Here is a 20,301-nt window from a genome sequence, read left to right as displayed (position 1 = left end):
TCCAAACTATGTACAAAGGCACTCCAACATAGAGTGCATTGCAGTAATCAAGTCTACAGGTTACCAGCACAAGCACTACTGTTCTGAGTTAGTTTATGTCAAGAAACGGATGTAGCTGATATATCAGCTGAAGCTGACAGAAAGCATTTCTAGTCACTGCCTCAATCTGACACCCCAGAAAGAGATCTGGATCCAGAAGCATTACCTGTACCTGTTCCTTCTGGGGGAGTATAACCCCATCCAGGATGGCAGATCAGTTGTCTCCTGAGTTCTGAAGCCGCACAATAAGTATCTCCATCTTATTTTGATTCAGTCTCAGTTTGTTATTCCTCATATAACCCATCACTGCCTCCAGGCAGGCCAGGCATTTAGGGAGGTTATGCCTCTGCCTGATGACAATGACATGGAGAAATTTGGATGTCATCAGAATACAGTACGGATCACACCCTGCACCAAATCTCCTGATGATCTCTCCCAGTGGCCTCATGTAGATGTTAAAAAGAACTGGAGACAGTATGGAGCCCTGAGAGACTCCATACAGGTGTTCTCATTTTGAAGAGCAACAGTCTCCAAGGTAAGATTGTGCACGAATCAAGATTCATGCTTGATTCAAAGGGGCAATTTGGGCACCTTTATGAGCAAGGAAAGCAAGTCCATATCTGCTTCTCTGCAGCTTCCTGCTGCAGCATTGTGCCCCCAGCACCCCTCATGCAGCAGAACAGTAATATGCACATGGCCTCCATGCATGGTCAGCAACCACACAAATGGCTGTCACGTATGTGCAGAGGCTATGTGTGTGCCACTGCCAAGTGAGGGGTGCTGGGAAACACAACGCCACAGCAGGAAACTGCGGAGAAGCAGGTACGGACCTGCTCTCCTCATTTATAAAAGGTGTCCAGACTGCTCCTTCGAATTGAGCACAAATCTCAATTCATGCACAACCATACTCCACGTGACACCATCTGAAATCTGCCTGAGAGGTAAGATCAGAACCACTGCAGAATAGTGCCTCCCACTTCCAACTAGTGTTCGCTCTAAGGCATGTGCATGCACGCACATTTTGTGATGTCCACTCAGTTGATTTTAAATCCTGCTCAGATTGAATCAGGAAGGCTCCACTCTGAATGCACATGCACACACACTGCCTTGATACCGACACCCAAAACAAAACCCATTCCACACACAGACGGAAAAAATTAGAGGGAACACAGCTTGAGTCCCAATTCTCTCAGTCGGTCCAGAGGGATACTATGATATATCATTGAAAGCCACTGAGAGATCCAAAGGTGACAACAGAGTCACACTCCCTCTGTCAATTTCCAGCTGGGAATCATCCATCAGCCCAACCAAGCCAGTCTCTACCCCACAGCCTGGCTGGAAACCGATTTGAAATGGGTCTTTGTTATAAACAAAGCTTTATACCATTACCATGGGCCCCAATCAAGACAAAGGTTTTTTTAAAAAATTGCATCACAGAGTTAATTAATTTGACACTGCAAGGAGGTTGTTCTCACCAATCACTGCTACTGAAAACTGGCACCATGCTTATCTTGTAGATTTTTAAGCTTGAGGAATAGGTCTCTGGCATTTCCTTGTTCTCGTTGCTGCTACAGACTAACATGGCTACTTCTCTGGAAACTATAAGTAAGATGCTAACATTGGTATGTTTGCATGCAAAGAAACATCAGCGATTTTTTCACTACTTTATTTTTTGAACCTCATGATTTCAGTTATGACTGCATCAAAGCAAAGCCTTTTCTGGGTTTTGAAGTCCTTAGTTTATCTTAATACATGTTTAGCAAGATTTCCATGAACATTATACATTATTAGTACATTCTTAGAGATGATGCTAGATATAAAACTCATGAACTACTGTGACTCCCTAAGGTAGTGCTGAAGCTAAATTTCGTAAACTGTAATTAAACACCACTGTCTTTTCCCCCCTATAAAGCATCACAATTTGGGGGGCTGGTGTAGATACACTCAATGTGAGAGCAAACCATTATAAATAGGGATTTTTAAAAAGTAACTCTTACCTGGACTTAGTTCAACCAGATAAGGTAGTTTCTCTGGAGGAAGAAAAGAGCCATAACCAGACCCGTCAACTCTTTCCTTCCCCTTTAATGGCTTTCCATCAATTTGTTTCTTTGACTTCTTTGGGACATAATCGGGAGGTCGTCTTTTCAACTGAAAGACCAGTATCCCTAAGCACAGAACCACAAACAAGATTATCTGAATTATTTTTGCACTTAGCATATGCTTGAACTGAATCCCTATAAAACAGTACATGAGTACATACACTGAAGAGACTACATTCTACTAAATATTCTACTAAGTAAATTAGCCAATTAAGTTTAGATTAAGATTAAGATGAGAGAAAATAAAATATTTTCTACTGGACAAGATCTCATGATTGCTCTACACTAAAATCACTGGATTTTAAACAAGAGATAAGTGGGTGTTTCTATTTTAATAGGTATTATCCCCACCCGTAAGTCTTGCAAGGTCTTAAGGAAATCATGCAAACAATTGTCACTAAAATTGCACAAATTTGTGCCTATGCAAACACCTAGTGAAGCATTTTGCCAAACCAAAAAGTTGTTCTTGCGCAATACATAGAGTTCCGTCAGCCTGATCTAAAAGTGTGCCAAATTTCAAAGCTCTCTGCCAGCCATTCCTGACCTTTCTTTTCCTCTCCCCCACCCACAGACGTTTATGGGGATTTCCCCCAATTTTTAATCAGATTTCCAATAAGAAATCAGATAACCATACCATTTCAAATATTTGCAAGGGCCCTAAAAACTGACCCTGATACTTATTGTATCGGATCATATAGGACCTGATCCAATATTGTGCACAGGCCTACTATATTGTATCCTTGTTTAATTTTTCCTCGTGTAAGCCCTATGAAATTAGTTAGGCCGACAGACACTGACTATACAAAGCCACCTCAGTGGGGACTGAAGGGGGGGAATTCTTTCAATATGTACTGAGAGAATTTGACCTTGTTAGCTGTAGAATGACTGAAGAATTCAGTACACACGGATGTAATCAGTAAAACTGAAGATGAATGAGTATTGTATTACAGGCACATGTAATTATGATGTTTTAAGTATTCTGGACAACTGAAGTTACCTTTGTCACTTGGCCATTCCCTGAATATCTGAAGTGGGCACTCATCATCATCAAGAATAGATTCTTTAGCACCTTTATCATCGGAATGTTGAGCACCGGGAGGAAGCATGACCTACAGAAGAGATAGCAGAGCTCAGAACAGTTACCCAAGGATAAGTAATTAAAGAACACATCTCTCCCCCCCACCCGCGCACACACACACACACACACACACACACACACGTATTCTATTACAAATACACCAATTACAAAAAAGAACAAAGAAATATTTGTATGAATATATGAGAGAAATAAACCATACAAAATCACAAAACTCAGTTTCACACCCAGAAGTGCTTAGAACTGTGAATCTAAAATTAAATACGCTAGTATTTAACATCCAATCTTCTTTCACAAGCCATCAAGCCATTTCACATCCAATCTTCTTTCACAAGCCATCGAGACCCTAGTACATTAATACCTTGGGCCTGTTTTTATGAACAAATAATAGCTAGTCATAGAAGCTTGTTCAAATAATTTCTGTCAACTTAGTCATTTTTGCTACATTCCCCAATCTAATTAGACACTCAACTATGGAACAAATGCTCCCTGCCCCCAACCCCCACCAGCTCCTTGCCACAAAAATATTTGCAGCTATGAGTTCCATACTAACTCTCTCCTTTCAGGTTCCACTTCCTCATTTACATACCCCAGCAATATTACTAATAAATCCAATGCTATGTTGGATAAAATCATGTCTGCTGTGCAGATTACTTTTATACCACCACCTTTTGTTAATTACTCTCTCAACATGAACAGTACATAATTACATTACTATAAATTATACCATGCTCCACCCTTTGGTCTAATTTGCTACTTGGGCACATTACTCAGCTAAAAGGAAGTACTATATAATCCAACATATCACATCTCAGGTTTTTCAATTTCAATATTACAAAGCAGAAAGGGGGAGGAGATAAACAACATTGCTGATGTGTTACTGCATCACTGTATTTTAAAAAAAGCTATGCATCAACACAGATGAGTCAATTAGCACTTTTACATATATTTTATTTATTTATTTAATGGATTTTTATACTGCCCCAAATGAAAGTAATATTTATTTTAAATATTATCTATTTAAAATACATAAAGGCCATTTCCAAAGAGGTGGCAAGCCTAGAAAGCAGCTTCTGTTCTTCCTGCTATTATACTACATCAGGCCAGCACAGCATAAGGCCAGGGGACCAGATCCAGCCCACAGGGACTTTTTTTTTTTACTGCCCCCCAGGTAGGAATGTCCTGCAGTATCATAGGAGCTGGAAACTGCCTCACAGAGCCATCCCATGTGTGTTTACTCGGAAATACTTTCCACAGTATACCCAGTAATGCTTACTTCCCAGTAAGCATGCCTAGGATTGCAGCCTGAAAGTGACAGATTTAGGGAGAGGAGAGGGCATTTGTCTGGGGCTGGCATGCACTCCAGGGGCCCCATTGACTCAGCAGGGATAAAGCCTATTTTCTGGCCAATATCCTTGGTTAAAAAAATTAAATGTTGGGTCACTTAATAGGGGAGGGGGATCAAAAAGTAACTAATACTGATTTCATTAATGTGTTTTTAATAATGTGCTTTAATATTTTTAGTAATATGTTTAATATAATAAGTACTGTGCTGAAAATTGACCTTGGCCCCCATGCACCAAGTCATGGTTGGTTCCAGCCCACCAGGGAATTTGAGTTGTACACCCCTGTACTAGATTGTGTGTGTGCATGTTTCATTTATTGTCCCTCTACTCCCTTCCCATCCCCTGCTCCTAAATAGTGACTTATCAAAATAATATGGAAAACTCTCACAAGTTTGAACACTTCAGCTCCCAAAAGCAAAGACAGAGCATGATTATACCACCAATGGGTACACTCTGGTTTGCAATACTGCTATCCAAAGAGGTGTTGGGATAAAATAATGAACTGTGAAATACACTAAGCCCTTTCACATGATATGGGGGTGGTTTGGGGGAGGGAGGACCCCCAACTGTGATCCCCAGAGGCTCCATGTGTCTCTGCTAACTCAGCCCACAGATGACCAAGACTCCTGGCACTCCGGGAAAGGAAAATCAAGCTGGGTCCACTGGCAGCCATCTTTATCACAGAGTCCCGAGACCAGACAGAGATCATCTGCTGCTGTACTCAGTACAGCAGATCTCTTATCCCTGTCCTCTCTAGCCATAGAACTGTATGAAAAACATGGCTGCCGGCTGCCGGCAGTTGCTTAAACAGGAACTTTTCAGCATATGATCAGCAACCTAATGTAAAGGAACTCCTATTTTTCACTAACCAGGATTAAGAGCAGGGTTTACGATCTGGGTTACCCTGCTGTCAGAGATCTGGGTTTGAGGGATTCCTGTCTGTTCTCATGACCAGAAATACCAGAGTAAACTGCCACTTAACCCTGATTGCACGATCATCTGAAAGAGCTTATTGTGCATCATGTTCAGAAGGGCGGGGGGGGAGAACCTGACTCCTTATGTGATGTAAAGGAGTTTTTCATTATGCAATAAACTTGCATCAACATGCTAGAAGAAACTGCAAGTTAATCTTACAATCTGTGTTGAACATATGCTTTGTACTGAGTCAAGACCATTGATTCTGTTTTCATCAGAATATTACTAGGCAGCTGAGTAAATGGCCCCTTTTCTTCTTACTTGAGAAAGTTCTCACTCATAGTCATCGTAACACATTAAATAGGAAACCTGGCTTCAGTTCCTGCAGTCCTAAACCCTACAATCCTGTTGGAAAGAAACAGCCTTTGCAACTGCTAACATGCAAGGTTATACTGCAACCAGTATAGCCTCTGTTAACTGAGCAAAGAGACTCAATTAACAGTTTTTAAAGTAATAACTCTTTTATATTTAGCAGGGGGAGAATAACTGTTCCTATCCAACCACAGCACAGCACCTCTCCAGTGGCTGTTGCTGATGTCTATCTTGGTGAGGGGTTTTTTTAGATTGTGAGCACTTTTGAGACAAGTAATCTTATTTCTTCTTCTATATAAACTGTTTCAAGAACTTTATTGAAAAGCAGTATAAATATCTGTAGTAATAGTACAATATAGAGTATCTAGCAGATGGGAAATCCCCAAACATCAGAGAAAGTCTCACTGAGAGCGCCAAATAACTGGTGTGCACATAAACCTTTAGTGAGCTCTCTGTCAATTCTATGCACCACAAAATTCACCCATATTCAGAACAAACCTCCCATGTTTTAAGAAGTTGACATTATACTCACAGTATGCATAGTAAGGCTCAATCATACAACGTAGCCCGTAGTAGCCATTATTTTCAGTAAGCCAAATCGTAGCATTTAACTTTACTGCCACAACTGGAATGTTCATGGTTACTGGCATGCAGAGAACATTGAATGGACTACATTTTGGCACTTGATTATAACCACAACATTAATCAAATGCCAAAATCCATTCTGCACAGAGGTCTGTCCATACCAGTCACACACTACTTTTGCCCATAGCAGTACTGCTTAATGCCAGCATAGACTAACAACAGCAGCTGGCAAGGATTGTAGCAGTCATCCAACTAGGCCTTTAGAGCTCTTTTATTCCAAAATATAAGCTGCTTTAAAATAAATGGAGACTCCAGCTCAGCACTGTTAGCAAGCATTAGAAAAAGGAATATTCTAGTAAAGAAGAATTGCCCCTTTAGGGCAGGGTAACAAATAAGCTTCAAGAAATAAACTGATGCATTATTCCAACAATATAACACTAATACCAGTAGCCCTACCAACTTTTAAGTTCGAAAGAGGCTGAGGGGCCAAACAAATAACCCTATCATTTTGGTGCAATCCGCAAATCACAATTGTGACTTATCCGAATGGGGACTCCCTAAATATAACTTAGCAGGTGACAGACTCTCCTAAACAGAAGAGTAGAGTTTCTGGCCTTTGCCCCAGGTACATCCCAAAAGGTATGAGGCACTCTTCAGCAGATGCCAAAAAGCAGACACCTTCAGGACAGCAGTTCCTTGATCAAGTCTCCTGGACAGCAGGCACACTTGGCCCTTAGCATGAGGCATAGTTATTCTCAGGCTGTTGATATCAAGTAGTCTCTTTTCCCAAGCTGTCTTTTATAAAAGTTATATCGAAAGTACATTAAATAGTCAACATTAATATTGAGCTTGTTATAATTTTATGGGATCAATACAGTTAGGATATTATCTACCTTACATACATCCATTTACTTCAATAGAGCCAAATAAAGTGTTCAAAACATTGTGTTAGTAGCATTCACTACTGGCTTGGGGGAAAGTTGTTTCCTAAATTAAAAAATGTAGTAATGCCTCTTCACTTAACAAGACCCAAGCAACACAATTAACTCTTAACAAGAAAATATGACCCAATGGCTAAGATTTCTGAAAGCTGTTTTCTTTAATCAATTCACTTACACGAGCAATACAGTAATCCTTGGGATTTTCCTTTTCTAGACCGTACTTCTCCAGTGCTTCAACAACTGCGAAATCTGCAGTATCCGTCGTGGACAGCAGGATTGTCTTGTATGGTATATTTGGTTTCAAACTATCTGCATAAATTCTCAGTGTTCCTCCTAAACAGGAAAAACACAACACACATTTCATTATAATTTTAAATTAAATTATTTTACAGATTCACGTTTCATCTTTTGTCCTAAAATGATCCCTAAGGCAGCTAACAACAAATTGAAAAATTCAATACAAAGCTATAGTGGCAGGGCAGCTGAGGCCTTCTAGAGAAATAATTTTTAAAAACCTTTCGCCAGATCTCTGGTGTTCCTGATGCTGCCTATAGGGGCCTGAAGCAAGCCCAAGAAAATATCCTCTCCAGGAAGTGGGTTGCCAGGCATCACCAGATGTAACTAACATTCAACAGTGGGGTTTCTCCTTAACCAAACCACTTATAAGTTATATAAATTGTACATCCTGGATACTTGAATTGATTTCTTTCACAAAAATACAGATATTCCAAAATGCGAGTCTTTGTCCACAGCATACATAAGACTACTCATGCAAAGTTCCAATTAATAAACAGTTCCATAAACAAAAAAAACTTCTGCATTAAGGGCTTTCCATGTTCACTCAAAATGCTGGGAAATGACAGTTGTTAAGGGCCACACCCATAACAGACATGTTATTTGGGCAATATGGATATGCGATCCTATATTGTGATGAGTTCCAGCTTCCAAGCAGCAGTTAGATTCAAGTTTGTAAGAAGGATTTTAGCAAAAATATTGTGCTAGATTTTTTAAGAATCATTACTGCCCCAAAGAGGGCCTTTCTTGGCCAAAATGCATTTGGCTTCTAATAAAACATCCATCAATATTCACAAGCATCTTGAGACAGTGTCTCTTCTTGTTGGGGCTCCTGGAGGGGAGGCAGATAATTCCTGAGAAAGTCATATGCAACTTCCAGACTATACTTGCAAGTCAAACTTATTTTTTGTGTCTTTTGTATAACTGTACACCTTAAGTGGTTCAGCGAGGAAAATGCTTGACTAACAAGCAGAAGGTTGCCAGTTTGAATCCCTGCTGGTATGTTTCCCAGACTATGGGAAACACCTATATCGGGCAGCAGCAATATAGGAAGATGCTGAAAGGCATCATCTCATCCTGCGCGAGAGGAGGCAATGGTAAACCCCTCCTGTATTCTACCAAAGAAAGCCACAGGGCTCTGTAGACGCCAGGAGTCAAAATTGACTTGACAGCACACTTTACTTATCAAGCATTACTACTTCAACAATTTTATTCTTAGACATTCAGACAGACAAGTGCCTAGATTTAGGGTCTTCCATGTGGCACTGTGTCTTTGGAATTTTTTCCTGACCTTCAGAAGACTGGAAAAGACCTTCCAGTTTAGGAAGGTTTTTGAAAGGATATTGAAGTTGGTTCTGCTATGTTTTTAATCAATTTATGGCTCTTTACTGGTTGTGGCATAATACTGGAACTTCCATATTGTTATTTTATTGTAGTTTGGGGTGTTTTTTTAATTTACTGAGTCACTTTGTGCCCAAGTATCAATGTTGAAGGCATGCTAACTATCTTAGTGGCTATAACGGAACACAAGGAGAGCTGGTCTTGTGGTAGCAAGCATGACTTGTCCCCATAGCTAAGCAGGGTCTGCCCTGGTTGCATATGAATGGGAGACGATGTGTGAGCACTGCAAGATATTCCCCTCAGGGGATGAAACCACTCTGGGAAGAGCAGAAGGTTTCAAGTTCCCTCCCTGGCTTCTCCAAGATAGGGCTGAGAGAGATTCCTGCCTGCAACCTTGGAGAAGCCGCTGCCAGTCTGTGAAGACAATACTGAGCTAGATAGACCAATGGTCTAACTCAGTATATGGCAGTTTCCTATGTAGGTGGTTTTAAGATATGTAGGGATTTTTTAGTTCAAAAGGAACACCCTGAATTGTGCTTAAGACAACTACTGAAACTCAGTATAGATGCTGAAACACCTTCAATACTTCACCGGAAACAATATTCTTAACTTTAAACTAAAGCAACACCTGAATCTGGCCTGCCATCAGAGCTCCGAAACTCTTGCATTCTCTTCTCTAGTTTTTGCTGTCTCCGTCGTTTCATCACCACCTCTGGATTGGATATTGTGCGAGTGAAACTGGTCTCAGGCATATCTTTATAGACCTCTGCTGCAAGACGAGAATTCTCGCTGTCAAAAATAGTATGTAAAAATCATTCAAATATCTTGAAACATATGTACAAATTATTCATTCTTATCAACCAAAAGCAAAATTCAAAAACAAGGAACATAAAACAGATGCATCAGATAGGACTGATGTTCAACTGAACTGCAAAATAAAGAATATGATAGTGTTCTTCAACTTTATAAACATATAAGTAAAATATAGAAATTTAGTTTTAAGCCAAATCACCTTTTTTTTGCCAAAAAGATTTTGTAATAAGATATAGCTTATAGTGTTTGATAGCTTTTAAAGACAAAGTGCCTTTGATGTCTATTTCAAAAAGAAAGCAGGAAGAAGGAAAGACCTACTACTTTATCTAGTTCCATGAAATAACCTGAGGGGAGCAGCAAAGCCAAGTGATTAAGTATTAATATGGAACATACTCAAAGGCAAAAAAGGGAACAAAAACATTGAGGACATGTTTAGTGTCATGCATCTATCATCTACTGAAAAAACTCTTTGCTGACTGTAAAACCATATGACTAATGTTTACAACTTTCTTCAGAAACTTTTGAGATGCATTCTTACTGCTCCCAAGTGTCATATTTACAGAGATATACACTTCTCACAAAAATTTAAATAGAATGTTCTTATCTGTACTATCTTTAAATGGAAGCAAAATAAAAACTAAACCCCATTTCTGAGGACTTTTGCTGGAAGTCCTACAAGGTCAGATGAAAAGCACACATACATGGTACAGTTTCCAGAACCTAGGACTTAGAAAAATGTGATTAATGAAGCAAAATCAGGAAAGGCATTAGGAAATTCCTCCTGTTAAGAGCTGTACTCCAGTAGAATATTCTGCACTGCAAAATGACAGCTCTCCTTCACGAAACATTTTAAAAGAGAGGCTGGAAGCCATCTATTAGAGATGCTGAAATAGTTTTCTGCTCTGAACAGGAGGTTGGGCTACAGGACCTAAAAGGTCCTCACCAACTCTAAAATCCTAAAATGAGATAACTCCATTGTGAGGGGAGGGAATGAGGGACTAACAAAAGTAACATTCTTTATTACTAGTCCAAACTACTAAGAAGAATGGAACAACCCTGCTGGATCAGGCCCAAGGCCCATCTAGTCCAGCATCCTGTTTTACACAGTGACCCACCAGATGCCGCTGGAAGCCTACAAGCAGGAGTTGAGTGCATGCCCTCTCTCCTGCTGTTACTCCCCCGCAACTGGTACTTAGAAACATCCTGCCCTTGAGGCTGGAGGAAGCCTATAGCCCTCCAACTAGTAGCCGTTGATAGACCTCTCCTCCATGAAGTTATCCAAACCGCTCTTAAAGCCATCCAGGTTGTTGGCTGTCACCACATCCTGTGGTAGAGAATTCCATAAGTCCATTATGCATTGTGTGAAAAAATACTTCCGTTTGCTGGTTCTAAATTTCCTTGCAATAAATTTCATGGGATGACCCCTGGTTCTAATGTTATGTGAGAGGGACAAGAATTTCTCTCTATCCACTTTCTCCACACCATGCATGATTTTATAGACCTCGATCATGTCTCCCAGCAGTCGTCTTTTTTCTAGACTAAATAGCCCCAGGTGTTGTAGCCTTGCCTCCAGGGGTGGAGTTACCATTGGGCGACTGGGTTCATAGAACCCAGGCTATGCCGAATCAGGGGCTGTGACTCGCGGCCCGACATGCTCGTGTCTGAAGTCAGACGTGGGGGTGCTGGTTTAGCTCCCGAGCAGGGAGTTAAATGGCCTCTGTGTTTGCAGCACAGCCAGGAGCGGAGCCGCTCCTGGCTGCGCTACTAACGCAGCACCAGCCTAAGTAGTTCCTGAAGGGGTCATGCGACGCCTTCAGGAGTTAAATGGCTGGCGCTGCGTTCACAGTGGCCAGGAGCGGCTCTTCCCTGCAGGGAAGAGCCACTCCTGGCTGCGCTGCGAACCCAGCACCAGCCTTAGTTTAGCTCCCAAAGAGGCCGCGTGGCCCCTTCAGGAGTTAAAAGGCTGGCATTGCTTTTGCAGCGCAGCCAGGAACGGCAGGGAAGAGCCGCTCCTGGCTGCGCTGCGAACACAGTGCCAGCCTTAGTTTAGCTCCCGAAGGGGCTGCACGGCTAGCCCCCGTGTCTGACTTCAGACATCGAGGGTGGGGTCAGCAGGGCCGCCGCCACGTCCACACACAGGCCACTGGAGGTCATGCTCTGCGTTACCTGATAAGGAAGGTGCTCTAGGCCCCAGATCATCTTGGTTGCCCTCTTCTGCATGCTTTCCAGTTCTACAATGTCTCTTTTTTTAGATGTGGTGACCAGAATTGTATGCAGTACTCCAGGTGTGGCCGCACCACCGTTTTGTATAAGAGTATTATAATATTAGTAGCAGTTTTAGTTTTAATCCCCTTCCTAATTATCCCTAGCATGGAATTGGACATTTCCACAGCTGCTGCACATTGAGTCAACACTTTTAATGAGCTGTCCACCACGACCCCAAGTGCCCTCTCCTGGTCAGTCACCAACAGCTCAGATCCCATCAATGTATACTTGAAGCTGGGAGTTTTCATCCGAATGTGCATCACTTTATACCTGCCAACATTGAACTGAACTTGCCATTTTGTCGCCCACTCACCCAATTTGGAAAGATCATTTTGGAGCTCCTCACAATCCCTTTTAGATTTCACCACCCAAAATAGTTTGGTATCATCTGCAAATTTGGCCACCTCGCTGCTTATCCCTACTTCTAGATCATTTATGAATAAATTAAAAAGCATTAGTCCCGGTACAGATCCCTGGGGGACCCCACTTCTTAATTCCCTCCATTGTGATAACTCTCCATTTATCCCTACCCTCTGTTTCCTGTCCTTCAACCAGTTAGCAAATCCACACATGTACTTGTCCCCTTATCCCCTGACTGCTAAGTTTCCTCAGGAGTCTTTGATGAGGAACTTGGTCGAAAGCTTTTGAAAGTCCAGGTATACTATGTCAACTGGATCACCTTGATCCACACACTTGTTGACCCTCTCAAAGAACTCCAAAAGGTTGGTGAGGCAAGATTTCCCTTTGCAGAAGCCATGCTGGTTCTCTCCTAGCAGGGCCTGTTCTTCTATGTGCTTTACAATTTTATATCCTTGAGGATGCTTTCCATCAATTTGCCTGGAATGGACGTTAAGCTAACTGGTCTGTAATTTCCCAGATCGCCCCTGGATCCCTTTTTGAAAATCAGTGTTACATTGGCTACTTTCCAGTCCTCTGGTACAGAGCCTGATTGCAAGTATAAGTTATATATTTTAGCAAGGGGGTGGGCAATTTCACATTTGAGTTCTTTGAGGACTCTTGGATGGATGTCATCCAGCCTGGTGATTTCCTAGTTTTCAGTTTTTCCAGACAGTTTAGAACATCATCTCTTGTCACTTCTATCTGACTCAGTTCTTTAGCCTCCATCCCCGAAAAGCCTGGTTCAAGAACAGGTATATGCTCAGTATCCTCTGCTGTGAAGACGGACACAAAGAACTGATTTAGTTTCTCAGCAATCTCAATATCCTCCTTAATAATCCCTTTCATTCACTCATTATCGAATGGTCCAGTGGCCTCCCTGGCAGTTTTCCTGCATCTGATGTATTTAAGCAAGTTTTTGTTATTCCTCTTGATGCTTTTAGCTAAATGTTCCTCAAATTCTCTTTTTGCCTCCCTGATTGTCACCTTGCATTTATTTTGCCAGAGTTTGTGTTCCTTTCTGTTCTCCTCATTTGGGCAGGCCTTCCAATTTCAGAAGGTAGTCTTCTTCCCTTTTATGGCTTCCTTGACATTTCCTGTTAGCCATGCTGGCATCCTCCTGGAATTTTTGGGTATACAACGACAGGTTGCTTACCTGTAACTTGGGTTCTTCTAGTGGTCATCTGTGCTCTTACACGAATGGGCTTTGCGCCTGCGCAGAGACCACATCGGAGCTTCCAAGCTGGAGTTCTAAATTTTGGTGGTAACCCCGCCCCGTGGGGTTATAGGCAGCTGTGCGGGCTTCCCTCTTCAGTCTTCTGAGTCCACCAATCTGAACGACTAGCAGAAAAGACATTAGAAGAGGAGAGGAAGGGTGGTCGTGTAAGAGCACAGATGACCACTAGAAGAACCCAAGTTACAGGTAAGCAACCTGTCGTTCTTTGACGTGGTCTCTGTGCTTTACATGAATCGGCACATAGCAAGCTGAACCTGTGCCATGCTCACCTGGAGGAGGGATCAGGCGAAGATGGATTGTAACACTGCCCTGCCGAACGCCATGTCTTTTCTTACTTGGATATCCAGGGCTTAGTGTTGCACAAATGAGTGTTTTGATGCCCACGTAGCCGCCTACCAGATGACATCCAGAGGAATTGACCTGTCAAAGGTAGTGGAAGCCGCGACCGCCCTCGTTGAGCGCGCTTTGATGAAGGGTGGGAGAGGCTTCCTGGAAAGCTGGTATGCTAGAGTGATGATGCGAACCACCCATCTGTATATGGTCTGTGCAGAGGCCTGCTTGCCTCTGTTGCGTCCAGAGTGAAGCACGAAGAGAGAGGTGGAGGTGCGGAGAGTGGAGGTTCGGTCTATGTAGAAAGCGAGCGATCTACGAACATCGAGAGTGTGGAGACATCATTTGGCCTCAGACGATGGTTCAGAGAAGAACGCAGGTAAGGAGATCGGTTGGGAGCGATGAAATGAAGTAACTACTTTCGGCAGGAAGGCAATGTCCGGTCAGAGGACGACTTTTTCTCTATGGAAAACCAGGTAAGGTGGGTCAACTCTAAGTGCCCTGAGTTCACTGACCCGCCTGGCAGAAGTTATAGCTGAGAGGAAGGCCACTTTACAGGTGAAGAGGTCCAGAGAAATTGTGGCCATGGGTTCGAAAGAAGGGTGCATGACAGAGGAGAGTACCAAGGTCAGGTCCCATGCAGGTGCCATTACAGGCAGGTCCGGATAGAGGTGAGTGAGTGCTTTAAGGAAACGCTTGACTGTGGGGTGTTGGAACCACAATGGCGTAGGCGGCGGGGAGTTAGCCACAATGGCTGCAAGATGAACAAACAAGGAAGGCATCTTCAGTCCAGCCTCCTCGAGGGACAGTAAGTAAGAACAAACATGTTCTACAGAGAGTGGGGAAACGTCCCTGTCTTTTAAGAAGTTCCGAAAGCATGTGTATTTATGGGAATAGGAGGCAATGGTAGCAGGTTTACGTGAAGCACTGACTATTCTCTGCAGATCTATGGGCAGGTTGGGACTATGTGCCAAGCCGTGAGACGGAGACGTTGTAGATCTGGATGGAGGAGGCAACCGCCCTGCAGGGAGAGGAGGCAAGGGGTGTGTGGCAGGTGGTGGTACCGATGATTGGAGAGGCGGAGGAGACGGGGGAACCAGTGTTTCCTGGGCCACCATGGGGCAATGAGTATGCAATGCGGTCGGTCCTGGGAGATCTTCTGGACTCGAGGAAGTAGAGGAATGGGAGGAAAGGCGTAGACTATACGTCCTGCCCAGTTCATGGCAAACGTATCCCCGAAGGAGTTGGGTCCGATCGTGGACCTGGAACAATACAGGTGGCCTTGCGCATTCGTCTCTGATGTGAAGAGGTCTATTTCTGGGAGGAACCAGCGGCGGAAGAGGGAGTGGAGCACGGGGGGGGGGATGTAGTTGCCATTCGTGGGATGTTGTCTGAGTCGTGCTCAATCTGTCTGCCGTGACGTCCTGACCCTGAATATGGACCGTCAGGGGGGTGATGCCATGGTGAATGCACCAGAACCACATTTCCATGGCTAGGAACAGGAGGGATCTGGAGGAGGTGCCGCCTTGCCTGTTTAGGTAGGCCTTGGCAGTAGTATTGTCCGTTTGGACCAGAACGTGAGAATCCTGTATCAGAGGGAGGAAAGTTCTTAGAGCCTTGAAAATAGCCAGCAGTTCGAAGTAGCTGATACAGTGCACGGCTTCAGCTGGGGACCAGATGCCATAGATGCTGTGGTTGTTGGCGTTGGCACCCCAGCCGTCCAGGGACGCGTCCGTAGTGAGTAGAAGGGCATGACGTGGGGAATGGAAGGGGGAGCCGAGGATGAGGTTGGCAAAGTCCATCCACCACCGGAGGGAATGTAGGACCTGAGACGGGATTGTTAGGGTACGGGTGAGGGAATCTTCGTGTGGGAAGAATACGGAGAGGAACCAGTGTGGAAGGGTCCTGGCATGCAGATGAGCATGAGGGAGGACATAGGTGGTGGAAGCCATGTGGCCCAATAGGCACTGAATTGTTTGAGCTGGCCGACCCGGATGGTAGAGGAGGTGGGATGACAAGTCCAGGATAGCCTGGATCCTGCGCTGAGGTAAGAAAATCTTTGACTGGATGGAGTTGAAGATGATCCCCCAAAATTCTATGGTTCTGGAAGGGCTGAGTTTTGACTTCTCGTAATTCACCTGGAGCCCCAGGTTGGAAAGGAGGTCGATGACCATGTGGATATCCCACAGCAAGGATTGTGGGTTGTCGGCTACCACAAGCCAGTCGTCGAGGAATGGAAGAATTTGAACGTTCTGTTGTTGCAGGGCTGCCACCACTGGAGCCATGCATTTGGTTAACACCCGCAGAGTGGATGTCAGCCCGAAGGGGAGGGTGCGGAACTGGTAAGTGGTGTCCGCTATCTGAAAGCGGAGGAAACGAAAGTGCTAAGGTCTGATAGTGACATGATAATAGGCATCCCTGAGGTCTACTGAAACGAACCATTGGTTCCTGTGTAGGAGGGAGATGATGGTGGGAATAGTGACCATACGAAACCTCTGGTAAGTGACACAGGAGTTCAGCTCCCAGAGATCCAGGATGGGGCGAAGGGAGCCGTCCGGCTTGGGCACTGTGAATTATCAGGAATGGAAACCCGGGGTTTGTGGGTTGCGAACCAGTTCTATAGCAGATTTTGCGAGTAGAGAGTTGACTTCCGCGAGGAGAGCCGGGGTGGCCAGTGTGGAGAGTGGAGGATTGTATGGTGGAGTGGATGCAAACTCTATAGCATATTTGCCCCTCACAATGGTAAGAGCCCAGGAGTCAGTGGTGATATTTTCCCAGCTGGAGATAAAGGGGGAGAGTCTGGTGCCCAATCGGGGGCAGGTGGGGAGGTTTCAAGTCATTGCCTCTTAGTTTGGGGCTGGGACCCCTGAGAGCACTGCTGCTGCTTGGAGCCGGTGAAGTTGGAGCACTTTCTGTATGGTTGGTACCTGGTGGGATGAAAGGATCTGTCTTGTGGTTGGTAGTACTGGTGTTTAGAGGAGTATGGCGGCTGCTGCCATTTCTGGGGCCTATAAGGCCGGGATGAGGATTGTTGGAGCCCCATAGAGCGAGCCGTGTTACGAAGTTTCTGAACTTTCTGAAGGGTATCATCCGTCTTTTCTCCAAATAGGGATGAACCATCAAAGGGAAGATCTTCCACTCTGGATCTGGCGTTGGGCATAAGGCCAGAGGATCTGAGCCAGGCGTGCCAACGGAGAGCAACTGAGGATGCCATCACCTTAGCAGCGCCTTCTGTTAAGTGATGGATTGCGTGAAGTTCCTGTTTTGAGACATGCGTGGCTTCACACAGGAAAACTTTAGCTGGGCCCTGTTGTTCTTCGGGCAAATAGTCCAAGAAGGGGGCAACATGGTCCCACAGAAAAGACTGATATCTGGCGGAGTAGGCCTGATAATTTGCAATTCTGGTCAATAAAGACAAAATTGAATACAAACGCCTCCCAAATGTGTCTAGTTTCTTTCCTTCTTTGTCGGGTGGGGTGGAAGAGGTAGATCCACGGAACTTGGAGAGTGAGGACTCAACTATGATGGAGTCAGTAGAAGGGTGCTGTTTCAGAGAGGAGTCATCCTGATCAGCAGAAGCGTGCACCCTATAGAAGGAATCAAGTTTCTTCAATGTCTGGGGAAGGGAGGAGCTTTGACTAGGAGGCCTTGGTGACCTTGAGGATGGACGGATTCAAAGGAAGCAATACCGATGGACGGGCATCGTCTTAAATCAATTGGAAAAGAGGGTCCAGCTCTGATTTATCTCCTTGGGAAAGCTGAACTCCCAGGGAGGTAGCCATACGGGAGACAAAATCAATGTATATTCGGAAATCTTCTGAAGGAGAGCTAGGCCTGGGTTCCATGATAAGTGTAGGGGACGAAGAGCCCAACAATATCCTGTCTGAGATCGAGGACTCAGGGACCAAAGAGTCACTCGAGATCAGAGGGGGAAGGGGTCGGATTCGAAGCCGAGTAGTCTAGAATCCAGGGTGATCGTAGCCGTGGCTGCTTGCACAGGAGAACCTCTTGGTGGAACCCACGGCAGTAGCAGAGACGTGGTTCGGGGTGGAGGCAGAGGAGGAAGGACCATTGCCTCCGAGCGTGGATTCAGTATCGAAGACGGTACCGAGGTCGACGGTCGGGGTGAAGCAGAACTCCAAAGAGGCAGTTCCGTAGTGGCCGAGGCTCAGCGGTGTTGCCGAACCACTTGGTGGGCATAAAAACAGTCCGCCTCTTCTTCAACCTGATGGGCGTAGCAGTCATCAAGGGCCACTTCAAGTTCCCGACTGTACCATCGACAGGGCTGTTCTGGTGGAAAGTCCTCGGGTTCAGATTCCCGCTCAGATTCGTATACGAGATTGTGGGGACTAGATGCACAGGCGACCTCAGCATCTAGAATAGTCGCCGTCTGGAGTGAACATGATCAATGTTCGGTATCGTACGTCAATTTGTGCTTTTTCTTAGGAGGTTCCGTAGGAGCATGACGGGCCTTCTTTCTCTTTTTGGCCAATTGGACGGAGTGTGGTTCAATGAGTGCCGCTGTCGAGATCAACACTGCCACAGAATTCTTCAGTACCAGAGTCTAAACCTGAGCCACAGGATCGACTGGTACATTGGCCTCTGGTGTGTTCACCGAGATCCCTGGTGGGGAAGAAACGGGCTTTAAGCCCCGGACCAGAGGAGAAGCGCTCAAAGAGGCCTGCATGGTAGGTGGTTTGTCCGAGCCCGAGCACTTGAAGGCTTGTTCCCAAAGCCAAGAATGAAGTCAGGATGCTTGATTCTTGCGTGCCTGCTTAGTAAAGGCCGCACAGGGCGGGCAAGAGCCAACTTTATGAACCTCGCCCAAGCAAAAAAAGGCAAAGTTTGTGGCCGTCAGTCGATGGGATTTTAGATTTGCAGTGACCACACTGCTTAAAGTTTGTAGTCTTGGCCATAGGCTGGAGAAGAACCGGGGAAACCATAACACGCTGGGCCCGAGAGCCACGATGGAGCGGCGAATTCAAGGAAAAACTACGAAGGGGTGGTGGTACCAGGGATGAAATAAAAACGCTAACGAAGGGGGATACTAAACAAAATATGGGTAAAAACCGGCAAGGGTGAATACTTAACAGCGTGATCTAGCAAGGAGTGCTCAACAATGTGTCTTCTATCGCAGACGAAGAAAGACTGAAGAGGGAAGCCTGCGCAGCCGCCTATATACCAAGGGGGCAGGGTTACCGCCAAAAGTTAGAACTCTAGCTTGGAAGCTCCGATGTGGTCTCTGAGCAGGCGCAAAGCCCATTTGTGTAAAGCACAGAGACCACACTGAAGAATCTATACTCTTTTGGGGTATACAATCTAACTGGGCTTCTATAATATGGTGGTTTTGAGTTAACTCCATGCATTCTGGAGTGAAGTGACTCTGATTTCCCCTTTCAGCTTTCTTTTCACCATACTCCTCATTTTGGAGAAGTTTCCTTTTCTGAAATTCAAAGTGTTGTGTCTTAGACTTCCTTGATGATTCTCTCCCCGCATATATGCTGAATTTGATCGCACTATGGTCACTGTTCCCTGAAGGGTCGATGACACTGACATAATGCACCAGGTCCTGGGTGCCACTCAGGATTAAGTCCAAGGTCACCTTCTCTCTGGTTGATTGCAAAACCAACTGTTCTAGGGCACAGTCATTCAGCGTTTCTAGAAATCTGACCTCTTTGTCATTACCTGACTGTGAATTTACCCAATCTACGTGTGGGTAATTGAAGTCACCTATTATTACTGCTCTGCCTCTCCTTGAAGCCTCCCTGATTTCCTCCAGCAACTCCCAGTAACTGTCAGCATTTTGATCCGGAAGGCGATAGCACATCCCCAGTAGCACATTTCCTTTCAAGCCTAGAGCAATGATTTAAAGTAATCAAAATTCCCAGCCACACAAGCAGAGGTGGTAAGAGGAGGGAGGGAGGATCAGAAACATAACCTTAAGCCTAACTAAGCAGAATTGATTGATGGTGTGAATTGACCCTAATCTTCCTTTCACATTTGCTCTTTCCTTTCATGTTGCTCTGTATGCTTAAATTATAAAAGAAAATCCGTAAATATTTATGTCAGCAAGGAAAGGTAAGGATCACCAGTTTTACACTTCACTTATATCACAGCTCTCTCCCAATATTAATAGTGAAGTATACAGGTGAAACTCGGAAAATTAGAATATCGTGCAAAAGTCCATTAATTTCAGTAATGCAAATTAAAAGGTGACACTGATATATGAGAC

At 44.5% G+C, this 20,301-nt stretch overlaps 1 protein-coding gene across 22 annotated transcripts in view; it reads right to left on the bottom strand.

The window, feature by feature from the left end:
• Positions 1-20,301, bottom strand: part of AFDN (afadin, adherens junction formation factor) — a 180,365-nt gene that overhangs the window by 109,634 nt on the left and 50,430 nt on the right. For all 22 annotated transcript variants that reach the window (XR_008316302.1, XM_053296599.1, XM_053296610.1 and 19 more), the window contains exons 5-8: positions 9,657-9,817; positions 7,569-7,726; positions 3,136-3,247; positions 2,037-2,204 (exon numbers count right to left, since the gene is read on the bottom strand). Coding sequence is in view for 21 of the 22 variants with exons in the window: in XM_053296599.1 (XP_053152574.1) it covers positions 2,037-2,204; positions 3,136-3,247; positions 7,569-7,726; positions 9,657-9,817 (599 nt within the window). In the remaining variant the exon portion in view is untranslated. The remainder of the gene's footprint in view (positions 1-2,036; positions 2,205-3,135; positions 3,248-7,568; positions 7,727-9,656; positions 9,818-20,301) is intronic.

This window comes from Hemicordylus capensis, chromosome 1 (genome assembly GCF_027244095.1).
Source record: "Hemicordylus capensis ecotype Gifberg chromosome 1, rHemCap1.1.pri, whole genome shotgun sequence".
Taxonomy (NCBI): domain Eukaryota; kingdom Metazoa; phylum Chordata; class Lepidosauria; order Squamata; family Cordylidae; genus Hemicordylus; species Hemicordylus capensis.
The sequence above is the reverse complement of the archived record's forward strand: the minus strand, read 5'-3'. Positions and strand labels throughout refer to the sequence as shown.